Source organism: Bubalus bubalis, chromosome 8 (genome assembly GCF_019923935.1).
Source record: "Bubalus bubalis isolate 160015118507 breed Murrah chromosome 8, NDDB_SH_1, whole genome shotgun sequence".
In the NCBI taxonomy this organism is placed as follows: Eukaryota; Metazoa; Chordata; class Mammalia; order Artiodactyla; family Bovidae; genus Bubalus; species Bubalus bubalis.
Genome location: NC_059164.1, coordinates 102,171,742 through 102,185,251, shown reverse-complemented (window position 1 = coordinate 102,185,251; position 13,510 = coordinate 102,171,742). Strand labels below are relative to the sequence as shown.

Genomic DNA, 13,510 nt, shown 5'->3' with positions numbered 1-13,510 from the left:
CTATACTGTGGCTCAGATGGTAAAGACTCTGCCTGCAAATGTGGGAGACCTGGGTTCCATACATGGGTTGGGAAGATGTCCTGGAAAAGGTAACAGCTACCCACTCCAGTATTCTGGCCTGGAGAATTACATGGACAAACGAGCCCGGTGGGCTACAGTCCATGGAGTCCCCAAGAGTCAGACAGACTGAGCAACTTTCACTTTCACTTTTTTCTTTTATACCAACTCTACAGGCTTAAGGGAGTCCCCACCAAAGGGGAAAAGATTGTGTCCAAATATTTAAAGACAGGAAATCTAGATTAAGTCCTGGGATCTGTCTAAGCATGCCCGACTGTGACTAATTGCCATCAGAAATTAAGCTGTGTCTGGGGCACCTCTGTTAATGGTTATAGACAGGCAAGAATGTGTCAAGAAGTGGTTCTTCAAAGAGCTCAAAAGAAGGTGAAAAAGGAGAGCAATAATGATTGTTCTTGGAGAAGGTCGGATGCTGAGGGAGACTCTACCCAGCGGTCCTGGCCAGGCGGACCTCGATCTGGAGTCTGGGCGCCAGATTTGGGAAACCTTGGGTAGCATTCCGGCTCCAGCTTGTCGGCTGTTTGCTCAGATTATTTCCTGGAGGAGAGTGAGGATAATATTATCTAACTCGTGGAGCTGTGAAGATTACTGATGCTGAAGCTGAAGCTCCAATACTCTGGCCACCTGATGTGAAGAGCTCAATCACTGGGAAAGACCCTGATGCTGAGAAAGACTGAGGGCAGGAGGAGAACCGGGCGACAGAGGACGATATGGTTGGATGGCATCACCGACTCGATGGACATGAGTTTGGGCAAACTCCAGGATGGTGAAGGACAGGGAAGCCTGGCGGGCTGTAGACCTTGCGGTCACAAAGAGTCGGACTGAGCGACTGAACAACAAACAACAACTAATATCGGGGGCAGGGCGCGGGGCTCAGAGCAGGCGCTCTCTTGGGTTCTTTCTTTCCGGGGATGGATGGGGTAGAGAACAGAGGGCTCCTCAAGAGGGCTCCCAAGACTCGCGTCATTCGCTTCGTCTGGCTTATAAAAGCTCTGCCGGAGCCCAGAGGTCTTTTTTTTTCCCTTCCCCTTTTAGTTTCTCTTCTTTCCGAAGAAGCCTCTCGGCGCCCATCTGGGGAACCTGACCCTCCAGAAGACTGGAGACGAGGGGGCAGCCGTCCGGTGGTCTCCACGGTCGCCCACAGACAAGCCCGCACTCGTTCGCTCTCTTTGCACGAGGTGGCCGTCGCGATCTGCTTTTGCTCTGACGCAGGGACCAGGGTCGGTGAGATCTGGCCTCTCGACACGAGCTTTTCTGAAACCGAAACCGCCAGGCTCGGCTAACGGGCGGCGGACGGCGCACGCTCGCTCGCTGGCCCCGGGCGCGCCCAGCCCGCGCGGCGCCCGCCCCCCGCCCCAGGGACTCTAGTAAGTTTCGATTCTCCCAGCAGCCGAGTCCCGCGCGGAGGTCAGGCCAGTGAAGCGCGCCATGGCGGACCCCGGGGTGTGCTGCTTCATCACCAAGATACTGTGCGCCCACGGGGGGCGCATGGCCCTGGAAGCGCTGCTCCACGAGATGCAGCTCTCCGAGGCGCAGCTCCGCGAGGTGCTGGAGGAGGCCGGGCCCGACCGCTTCGTGGTGTTGGAGATGGGCGGCAAGGAAGGGGTCACCCGGTCCGTGGTAGCCACCACTCGAGCCCGTGTCTGCCGTCGCAAGTACTGCAACAAACCCTGCGGGAACCTGCACCTCTGTAAGCTCAACCTGCTGGGCCGGTGCCACTATTCGCAGTCGGAGCGGTGAGTGCCCTGAGCGGGAGGGGCGGCTCCCCCGGGTCCCGGCTCTGGGAGGACCGCGGCTGCTGCTCTGGGAGGGGCGCGCCCTCGCTGGGACCGCGCGCTCTATGCCTCTGCCTTGCTTCTCGCGGCGCGCTTCTTCTCTTGGAGGTTTCCTCCCCTCCAGCGCCGTCGGACCTTTCCTCCAATATGGCTAGGGCACTATTGCCCCGGTGAAGACTACGATGAGCTCCCCACTTCCATAAGCTCTGTCTGCAATGCGGAAAACTGGGTTCGATCCCTGGGTCGGGAAGATCCCCTGGAGGAGGACATGGCAACCCACTCCAGTACTCTAGCCAGAGGAGCCTGGGGGGCTACAGTCCATGGAGTTGCAAAGAGTCGGACACGACTGAGCAACTAACACTTTCGCTTTTCTCGTAAGAATAAATTTCTTTTGGGCATGCCAGGTTCTAAAGGGTTTGGAGGCAGGTTTGGGAACGACCGAAAATGCCTCCACTCCCTGGAAACTTGAGTCTCTCCCTCTGGGCTACCTTACCCGCTAGGGGTTTTTGTGTGGTCTTCCCAGACCCCCAGGCGCGCCTGGGCCCCGGGATTTGTCTCTATCGCGGCGCCTGCGGGGCTCTGCTTGGCCCTCCATTCCTAGCCGCCTCTCTCCCCGCTCTTATTATCCCTTTTCAGATATCTGCCTCTAGACCGCTCCACCGGACCAGAATGGTCCTATTCAAGGTTACCAACAATGGGTCCGCTCAGAGATCCTTCCTCGTGGTCGCCAAGGTGGCCTGCACCTTTGGCCAACCACCCTTTGACCAAACCACTCTTGGGACCACTTTGAGACAGTGCTGCAGTGTCTTCCAGGCAGCCGCTTCTGTGTTTCTACTTGTTTCGTCTCCTGAAATATAGGTGTGCCCCAACGTTTGGGTTAACCTTTTTGATTGGCCTGTCTTCCACTTCTCTCCCCGAAAGCCCTGACTCCACTGGGTTCAGTTGTCACATTTACAAAGATGGCTCCCTTGTGTACTTCCATGGGCAAAGGCTCTAGGTTCTTCATCTCCAGGTGTCTGAGAAATATCTGCGTCTAAATGTCCTGCCAATGAGTTTCTGACACTCCCCTCAACCTCTTCTTTCTTCACATTACCTTAACCATTAATCAGTAAGTCCTTTCACTGAGCACTCCTGAGCCTTCCCTATTTCCTACTTTTTAATCTCACTTCTAAATGAATGTCTTGTTGAATTAGTGAATGATTTTCTCTGACCACAGTCTTTCTCCCCATCTTTCCTATCTGTATGTACTTCTGCTAAATTGTTTTTCTTCATGTAGCACTTGTCACACTTCCTCCAGTGGTGTCTTAGTGTCCAAAATGGTGGTCTTCAAACTTTTTAGCCTGCGCATATTCACCAAGAACTTTAGATTTCTCACTCCCGATATTTGTGTGATAAAACATACAAGACAGGTTGTAAATGGATGAGATTAGATGAGACGATTTTTTTAATATTCATTTAGAGCAAAGTTTTCAAAATACACTCTGTTGTTATTAAAAAGAAATATTTATTATGTTGCGAGGCAACAATTTGAAAGTCTGTTTCTGAGTTTTAGGAAGGTACCAGTTTGGAAGAAGTCATCTAAGTCAGCAACGGACGAAACCAGGAAGGAGTAACAGAGGGTAGAGAGTAAGACAAAAAAAAAAAAAAAAAAGGAAGGAACATTCTAGTGCTCTACCAAATAACAACGGGGATGAAAGGCTTTGTGGTCTTTTCTGTTTTGTTATGAAAAATTCTTCACCAGTTAGTGCTGGCTTTTAGTTTTAAATACATAGGCTTCTTGTCTTTACATTTTTTTTTTTTACTATGAGTATTTTCAACGTACCCTAAAGTAGAGAAGAGAGAATGATGAACCCCTATGTACCCATAGTTCAACAGTTTTCAAAGTAAGGCCAGTCTTGGCTCATTTATTCTTCCCTTTCCATCCCTATTCCCAACACCAATGTGTTATTTTAAGCCAGATGCCAGAGTTTAGTTGCTTTGTAAATACTCTAGTGTCTCCAAAGATGAAGGACTCTATTAATATAACTGCAGTGCACTGATCACTTTTTTATAATTATAATTTTAATATCATATAATATCCAGTCGGTTTTCAAATTTCTCTGACTGCCATATATTCGGACTTGCATTTACAGGGAATAAAACCTGTGCAGACATAATCCATAATTGTTTTAATATGTTGCAATATATCTAATATACTTAGAAACTTAGTTTTATCACACACAGTACATTTAGAAACTTTAGTTTGTTGCTTTATAATTATCATTCTTTGTTGTTTGAAACATCAAAACTGTTTTAAGTTCATAAATTGGGTAGTTGACCTGCACTTTTCTATATTTTAAAAGGGGAATAATATGTTCTATATGAATAATATGGTCTGTAGGAATAATTTAGTTTATGCAACTTTGGGTGGATTTTCTGGAGAATTCATCAGTCTTTTTTCTTTTTTTCAGTTGAGTGATAAAGTCTTATTTCTTAAGTGTATTGGTCTAGTCATATTTTAAAATTGTTTATATATCACTTTTGAGTTTGAGGATTAATCTATTAATGTAAATCATGTCCTCATAATAAGGACCATTGGAAGAATTCTTTTTCTTTTGCCTCAAAGTCTAGAAAATATATTTTTCCCCAAGTATGTTTTAAAATATTCTCCCTTTCTTAGCAACTTATAAAACCTCATCTTCTAAAAGATGGGTTTGACACATGGGAGTCTAAGGGTTTTCTTTGTGGATTACAGGGTGATGGGCTCTGTTGACCAATCAATGCCCATGTTGAGATTAACATTCAGTTCAGTAACTGTTCTCTGTTTGCATGAGGACTGTGCCTTTTGCTGGACTTATAAATTTTCCTCTGTATTACTATTATTTATAGATTGGATTTCTCCTATAAATTCTGCAGTTCTGATCTTTTAAGTTACTTTTAGGTAGACATTTTAGTTGATGACAGGGCTTGCTTCAGTTTCAGTTTCAGTTTCAGTTTAATGTAAGGAAACTCAGGCCTAGAGCTGTTTAAAATTTTACCAAAGGTCACATAGCAGATAGCTGACAAAGTTAATGTTGAAACCAGATCTACATAACTTCTTTTTAAAAAAAATATTTGTTTATTTACTTGACTGTAGTGGGTCTTAGTTGTGGATTTCAGGATCTTAGTTTCCTGACCAAGGACCAAACCCAGGCCCTCTGTACTGGGAGCACAAAGTCTTAGCCATTGGACCAGGGCAGTCCCCTGTAGGACTTAACTTAGCTACTGGCATTGTCAAGTAGCTGTAGGAAGTGTGATCTTCATTAATTCAGGTTCAAGATATTTTTTTGTAAGCATGTTTTCTGTTTAACTGTTTAAAGCAGACTGAGTGCCTTCAACTAGCTTTGCGGTTTCTGCTGCTGTGGGTGTATCCTCTGGGCTCTTCCTGTTTGTATGACTTTCCTGTTTGCGTAATTGAAACTTTGGGTGGGGGTGGGTAGATAGGAAGAGAATGAATCGATTATTTCATAAATTAAAAAAAATGCAAAGACTAGTATAACAAGCGTCAGAGTCTATATATTCTGAAGATATTGCAAAAGCTACACTATATAAAACAATATATAGTATAATAAGCTTATAATTCACCTCTCAGAATATTTACATCTTTTATTTTTGCTTCTTTTATTTTAAAATAAGATGAAAACCATAACATGCCTAAGGTTATTGTTTTTTTCTCTTCATCTTATTTACCTCTTTCCCCAGAAACAACCTCAGTCATGATTTTGGTGTGTGTCCATGATTTTAAAATTTCCTCTCATCTATGTTTTTATTCATATACAAAATGTAGTGTTGCTTTATGTGTTTTAGAATTTTTACTCAGTGTTATGTTTCGAAGATCGATTCATGCCGTTATATGGGTCTAGTTTATTCCTCTTAACAGCTGTATAGCATTTCATCAAATGATTTGTACCTATTCCCACAATAATGGACATTTAGAATATTTCTAATTTTTTGCTACAAAGAAGCATGCTGCCAAAAGGATACTTTTCTCTTGGTGCTCATGACAAAAGCTTCTCCAAGGTATATCATTGTGCTATGCTGTACTTAGTTGCTCAGTCGTGCCTGACTCTTTGCGACCCCATGGACTATACCCCACCAGACTCCTCTGTCCATGGGATTCTCCAGGCAAGGATACTGGAGTGGGTAGCCATGCCCTCCTCCAGGGAATTTTACCAACCCAGGGATTGAACCCAGGTCTCCTGTATGTCTGGCGGATTCTTTACTGTCTGAGTCACCACAGAAATCCATTAGGAAATGGAATTGCTGGGTTCAGTGTTTGCTCCACCTTTTGCAGATTCTGACAAATCAATGGAATAAAAGTACTTTTACCTTGAAAGTGTTAGTCGTTGGGTCATGTCCGACTCTTTGTGACCTCATGGACTATAGCCCACCAGGCTCCACAGTCCATGAAATTTCCCAGGCAAGAATACTGGAGTGGGTTGCCGTTCCCATCTTCAGGGGAATCTTTCTGACCCAGGGATCAAACCTGGGTCTCCTGCATTGCAGGTAGATTCTTCACTATCTGAACCATGGGGCCAGTTTACATTTTCATGTTTGGTAGTCTCACTTTCCTGATTTTATAGACAATTAGCACTTGGTATTATCAGACTTTTTCTTTTCTTTTCCTTTTAACTTTTTGACTGCACCATGCAGCATGTGAGATCTTAGTTCCTTGACCAGACATTGAACCTGCAAACCTCTGCAGTGGCAGAGCAGAGTCTTAACTGCTGGACTGCCAGGGAAGTCTCTCTTTTTTTCTTTTCTTTTTAACTTTTTGACGGCACCTCGCAGCATGTGAGATCTTAGTTCCCTGACTAGGGACTGAACCGCTGCCCAGACTGTATTTGTGCTAATCTGAAGGGTATACAATCGTATCTCATTGTTTTAATTTTAAAATTATTTTCTTATGAAAGTTTTTAATATGTGTTATTTATTTGCTTATGACACTATATACATACAGTGAAAATCTGTGTACCCACAAATCAGCTTCAGAAATAAAATATTACCAGTTAAAAGCCCCAGAATTCTCACCTTTGATCAGTTCAGTCCAGTTGCTCAGCTGTGTCTGACTCTTGGCAACCCCGTGGACTGCAGCACACCAGGCTTCTCTGTCCATCACCAACTTCCGGAGCTTGCTCAAACTCACCTCCATCGAGTCGATGATGCCATGAGATGGTTGGATGGCATCATCTTTCATTATCTCCCCCATTTTACAGGTGGTAACTGGTGGTAAACAGAACAGCTTTAAGTACGATTGACTAATAACCATTGTGCATATTTAGGATCTACAATGTAGTATTTTGTCATGTATACATTGTGTAGTGATTCCCTCAATCAAGCTGATTAACCTATTTATCACCTCATCTATTTACCCCCCATTTTAAAAAAGTTTGTTTATTTATTCATTTGGCTGCGCTGGGGTCTTAGCTGCAGCACGTGGATCTTAAATCTTCATTGTGACATGCGGACTCTTAGTTGTGGCATGAGGAATCTAGTTCCTTGACCAGGGATTAAACCAGGGCCCTGCAAGTTGGGAGTGGGAAGTCTTAGCCACTGAGGCCACCAGGAAAGTCCTATTTACTCCCATTTTTTTAAATGATGAGAACTTTTAATAACAACTCTCTTAGCAAGTCTCAAGTATATGTATTTATTATCAACTATGGTCACCAAGCTGTACCTTAGAGATCCAGAACTTCTTCATCTTACAGGTGAGAGTTTGTACCCTTTGACCGACGTCCCTCCTCCTGCACTCAAATCCCTGGCAGCTACCATTTCACTCTCATATTTGATGTGTGTGACTTTCTTAGATTCCGTGTGTAAGTGAGATCATACAGTTTTTGTCTTTCTGTGTCTGGCTTATTTCATCTAGCATAAGGTCTTTTAGGTTCACACATGTCACAAATGGCAGTTTGCTTGTTTTTATGATTGAATAACATTTCATTTTATACATCTAAACCACATTTTCTTTATCCATGCATCTGCAGATGTACACTCAGGTTGTCTCCGTGTCTTGGCTATTGTGAAAAATGTGGCGATCAACTTGGGAGTGCAGATATTTCTTCAGGATACTGATTTCATTTCCTTTGGATACACACCCAGCAGTGAGATTGCTGGGTCATATGTTATTCTATTTTTAATTTTTTGAGGAACTTCATTCTGTTTTCCATAATGGCCATACCAGTTTACAATCCCACAACACGGTTCTGTGTTTGTTATTTATTTTTTCCCACATGTTTATTATCTTTCTACACATGTATTTATTTCTAAGCAATATTGAGGATTGTTTTGCCTGTTTTTCAAGGCTATAGTTACATCAGTGATTGGGTATACAAATATTTGCTTTATTTCATCTTGTTTGCACAGCTTAATGTTTGAGATTCACTCCTGCTAACAAAGCCCTGTTTCTATACCACCCTGTGGCCTGGACAAGACAAATTTCTGCCCTGTGCCCTCTGCTGTATGGTCCTAGTTCTAGCCCAAGTGTATACTTACTCACCTTTTGAGGAGTCTGTGGAGTTAAGGAATCGTGCTCATCTGGACCGTGTGGCCTCCCTCTGGGGCCCTCCCCCTCCCCCTCATCATTCTAGACTATGCTGTGGGTTCCCAGAACCCTAGAATTCCCAAGCCCATTTCCAGGGCTTGAGTGGGCCTCTTCCCTGGGTCTTCCGATGTGCGGAAGGAATTTGGATGTACAGGCTGGCATGTTCATCACCTCTGTCTGATGGCACTAGCAATGTGGGACAGAGCCTGATGGGGAGAAGAGAAGTGATGGGCTGGAGGTGGGAGCCAGGGCTGACTTTCTTCCTTCTCCTGTTAATATATTCTATCACAGCACTCAAAGGAGTCTGAGAGTTCTAAATTTGAACTTGGCCTTCCAGGTCATTATAAAAGTGCGTTTGTCAAGATAGGAAGAGAGAACATATTTTATTGAACCATTTCTTAGCTTGATTAATTACTTCTAAGTGTTTAGGTACTTGAGTCCTGGATTGGAAAGATTCCCTGGAGAAGGAAATGGCAATCCACTCCAGGATTGTTACCTGGGAAATCCTGTGGACCAAGGAAACTGGCAGGCTACAGTCTGTGGGATCACAAAAGAGTCAGACAAAACTTAGCAACTAAACAACAACACGGGCCTCCACACCCCATCATTTTAAGAGAGGGACTGCTCTAGTTCTTTCTTGTATAAGCAATTGCTTTCTTTTGTACAAATGTACCCGATTTTTGTATCAGTTTTCTTGTTATTAAAATATAGGTTGTTTTCAGTTTTTTTTTATTATAAATAACTAATAATTTGGAATATCTTCCTTTGTGTATACATGGAAGAGTTACCTAGGTATCTAGTAGCAGAATTCCCATGCTTAAGTTTTAGGGGCCAATACTAAATCTCCAGGTGTGCACACCAAGTTTTAGTCCCACCAGGAAAATATGAACATCCCTTTGTTTCACATCCTTGCCAATTGATGCCATCAGCCTTTTACAAATTGTGCCAATACAAGGAATGTGAAGTTGCACCTCATTATGGTTTCAATATTATTAGTTTATATATTATTATATAATAATATATAAAGACCTACTCCCCAGGTCAGTAGGTGCCCAATATGCTACTGGAGATCAGTGGAGAAATAATTCCAGAAAGAATGAAGGGATGGAGCCAAAGCAAAAACAATACCCAGCTGTGGATGTGACTGGTGATAGAAGCAAGGTCCGATGCTGTAAAGAGCAATATTGCATAGGAACCTGGAATGTCAGGTCCATGAATCAAGGCAAATTGGAAGTGGTCAAACAAGAGATGGCAAGAGTGAATGTCAGCATTCTAGGAATCAGCGAGCTGAAATGGACTGGAATGGGTGAATTTAACTCAGATGACCATTATATCTACTACTGCGGGCAGGAATCCCTCAGAAGAAATGGAGTAGCCATCATGGCTATCAAAAGAGTCCGATGCAGTACTTGGATGCAATCTCAAAAACAACAGAATGATCTCTGTTCGTTTCCAAGGCAAACCATTCAATATCACAGTAATCCAAGTCTATGCCCCAACCAGTAATGCTGAAGAAGCTGAAGTTGAATGGTTCTATGAAGACCTACAAGACCTTTTAGAACTAACATCCAAAAAAGATGTCCTTTTCATTATAGGGGACTGGAATGCAAAAGTAGGAAGTCAAGAAACACCTGAAGTGACAGGCAAATTTGGCCTTGGAATACGGAATGAAGCAGGGCAAAGACTAATAGAGTTTTGTCAAGAAAATGCACTGGTCATAACAAACACCCTCTTCCAACAACACAAGAGAAGACTCTATACATGGACATCACCAGATGGTAAACACCGAAATCAGATTGATTATATTCTTTGCAGCCAAAGATGGAGAAGCTCTATACAGTCAGCAAAAACAAGACCAGGAGCTGACTGTGGCTCAGACCACGAACTCCTTATTGCCAAATTCAGACTTAAATTGAAGAAAGTAGGGAAAACCACTAGATCATTCAGGTATGACCTAAATCAAATCCCTTATGATTATACAGTGGAAGTGAGAAATAGATTTAAGGGACTAGATCTGATAGACAGAGTGCCTGATGAACTATGGACTGAGGTTCGTGACATTGTACAGGTGACAGGGATCAAGACCATCCCCATGAAAAAGAAATGCAAAAAAGCAAAATGGCTGTCTGGGGAGGCCTTACAAATAGCTGTGAAAAGAAGAGAAGCGAAAAGCAAAGGAGAAAAGGAAAGATATAAACATCCGAATGCAGAGTTCCAAAGAATAGTAAAAAGAGATAAGAAAGCCTTCCTCAGTCATCAATGCAAAGAAATAGAGGAAAACAACAGAATGGGAAAGACTAGAGATCTCTTCAAGAAAATCAGAGATACCAAAGGAACATTTCATGCAAAGATGGGCACAATAAAGGACAGAAATGGTCTGGACCTAACAGAAGCAGAAGATATTAAGAACAGGTGGCAAGAATACACAGAAGAACTGTACAAAAAAGATCTTCACGACCCAGATAATCACGATGGTGTGATCACTCACCTAGAGCCAGACATCCTGGAATGTGAAGTCAAGTGGGCCTTAGAAAGCATCACTACGAACAAAGCTAGTGGAGGTGATGGAATTCCAGTTGAGCTATTTCAAATCCTGAAAGATGATGCTGTGAAAGTGCTGCACTCAATATGCCAGCAACTTTGGAAAACTCAGCAGTGGCCACAGGACTGGAAAAGGTCAGTGTTCATTCCAATCCCAAAGAAAGGCAATGCCAAAGAATGCTCAAACTACCGCACAATTGCACTCATCTCACATGCTAGTAAAGTAATGCTCAAAATTCTCCAAGCCAGGCTTCAGCAATATGTAAACTGTGAACTTCCAGATGTTCAAGCTGGTTTTAGAAAAGGCAGAGCAACCAGAGATCAAATTGCCAACATCTGCTGGATCATGGAAAAAGCAAGAGAGTTCCAGAAAAACATCTATTTCTGCTTTATTGACTATGCCAAAGCCTTTGACTGTGTGGATCACAATAAACTGTGGAAAATTCTGAAAGAGATGGGAATACCAGGCCACCTGACCTGCCTCTTGAGAAATTTGTATGCAGGTCAGGAAGCAACAGTTAGAACTGGACACGGAACAACAGACTGGTTCCAAATAGGAAAAGGAGTATGTCAAGGCTGTATATTGTCACCCTGTTTATTTAACTTATATGCAGAGTACTGGCAACCCACTTCAGTGTTTTTGCCTGGAGAATCCCAGGGACGGCGGGGCCTGGTGGGCTGCCATCTATGGGGTCGCACAGAGTCAGACATGACTGAAGCGACTTAGCAGCAGCATGCAGAGTACATCATGAGAAACTCTGGACTGGAAGAAACACAAGCTGGAATCAAGATTGCCGGGAGAAATATCAATAACCTCAGATATGCAGATGACACCACCCTTATGGCAGAAAGTGAATAGGAACTAAAAAGCCTCTTGATGAAGGTGAAAGTGGAAAGTGAAAAAGTTGGCTTAAAGCTCAACATTCAGAAAACGAAGATCATGGCATCGGGTCCCATCACTCCATGGGAAATAGATGGGGAAACAGTGGAAACAGTGTCAGACTTTATTTTTCTGGGCTCCAAAATCACTGCAGATGGTGACTGCAGCCATGAAATTAAAAGACGCTTACTCCTTGGAAGGAAAGTTATGACCAACCTAGAGAGCATATTCAAAAGCAGAGACATTACTTTGCCAACAAAGGTCCGTCTAGTCAAGGCTATGGTTTTTCCTGTGGTCATGTATGGATGGGAGAGTTGGACTGTGAAGAAGGCTGAGCACCGAAGAATTGATGTTTGAACTGTGGTGTTGGAGAAGACTCTTGAGAGTCCCTTGGACTGCAAGGAGATCCAACCAGTCCATTCTGAAGGAGATCAGCCCTGGGATTTCTTTGGAAGGAATGATGCTAAAGCTGAAACTCCAGTACTTTGGCCACCTCATGCGAAGGGTTGACTCATTGGAAAAGACTGATGCTGGGAGGGATTGTGGGCAGGAGGAGAAGGGGATGACAGAGGATGAGATGGCTGGATGGCATCACTGACTCAATGGACGTGAGTCTGAGTGAACTCCGGGAGTTGGTGATGGACAGGGAGGCCTGGCGTGCTGCGATTCATGGGGTCGCAAAGAGTCGGACACGACTGAGCAACTGATCTGATCTGATCTGATATAATAATAGTATTTATATAATATTATATAAATATATTTTATATATTGTTTATATATTGTTTATATAAATTTATTGTTTATATATTGTTAGTTTATATACTATTTATATATTGTTAGTCTCTAGTACTTTGAAGTCATATTGCTTGTTTTAAAATTTCTTTTTTAAAAGTTTTATGCAATTTTTAAAAGTTTCTTTCCATTTATAGTTATTACAAAATATTGACCCTGTTCCCCATTTTGTACAATATATCCTTGAGCCTATCTTACACCTAATAGTTTGTATCTCCTACTGCTACATTTCTCCTCCCAAACCCCCACTGGTTTGTTCTCTCTATATCTGTGAATCTGATTCTTTTTGTTATATTCACTGTTTGTTGTATTTTTTTAGATTCATATATATGTGATATCATACAGTACTTTTCTTTCTCTGTCTGACTTATTTCACTTAGTGTAAAGTCCTCCAAGTCCTTCTGTGTTTCTGCAAATGGCAAAATTTTGTTCTTTTTTATGGCTAAGCAGTGTTCCATTGTGGTATTCCAAAGTATACTACATCTTCTTTATCTGTCTGTTGATGGATACTTTGGTTTCATCCATAACTTGGCAATTGTAAATAGTGCTTCTATGAATGTTGGGTATGTATCCTTTTAAATTGGGGCTTTTGCTTTTTTTGGATATATACCCAGTAGTGAAATTAATGGATCATGTGGTAGTTTTTATTTTTAGTTTTCTGAGAGACCTCCATACTCTTCTCCCCAATGGTTGCACCAATGTACATTCCCACCAGCAGTGTATGAGGGTTCCATTTTCTTCACATCCTTGCCAACATTTGTTATTTGTGTTCTTTTTGATGATAACCATTCTGACAGGTGTGAAGTGCTCTCTCATTGTGATTTTGATTTGTGTTTCCCTGATAATTAGTGATGCTGAGAATTTTTTCATGTGTTTGTTGGCTATCTG

The 13,510-nt window shown here is 42.7% G+C and overlaps 1 protein-coding gene across 1 annotated transcript in view; it reads left to right on the top strand.

Annotated features, from left to right (window-relative positions):
- The first annotated feature begins 991 nt into the window (after nucleotides 1-991).
- Nucleotides 992-13,510, top strand: part of ZC3HAV1 (zinc finger CCCH-type containing, antiviral 1) — a 52,364-nt gene continuing 39,845 nt past the window's right edge. The window contains exon 1 of the mRNA XM_006078765.4: nucleotides 992-1,811. Within this exon, the coding sequence (XP_006078827.3) occupies nucleotides 1,504-1,811 (308 nt within the window). The 5' untranslated portion in view covers nucleotides 992-1,503. The remainder of the gene's footprint in view (nucleotides 1,812-13,510) is intronic.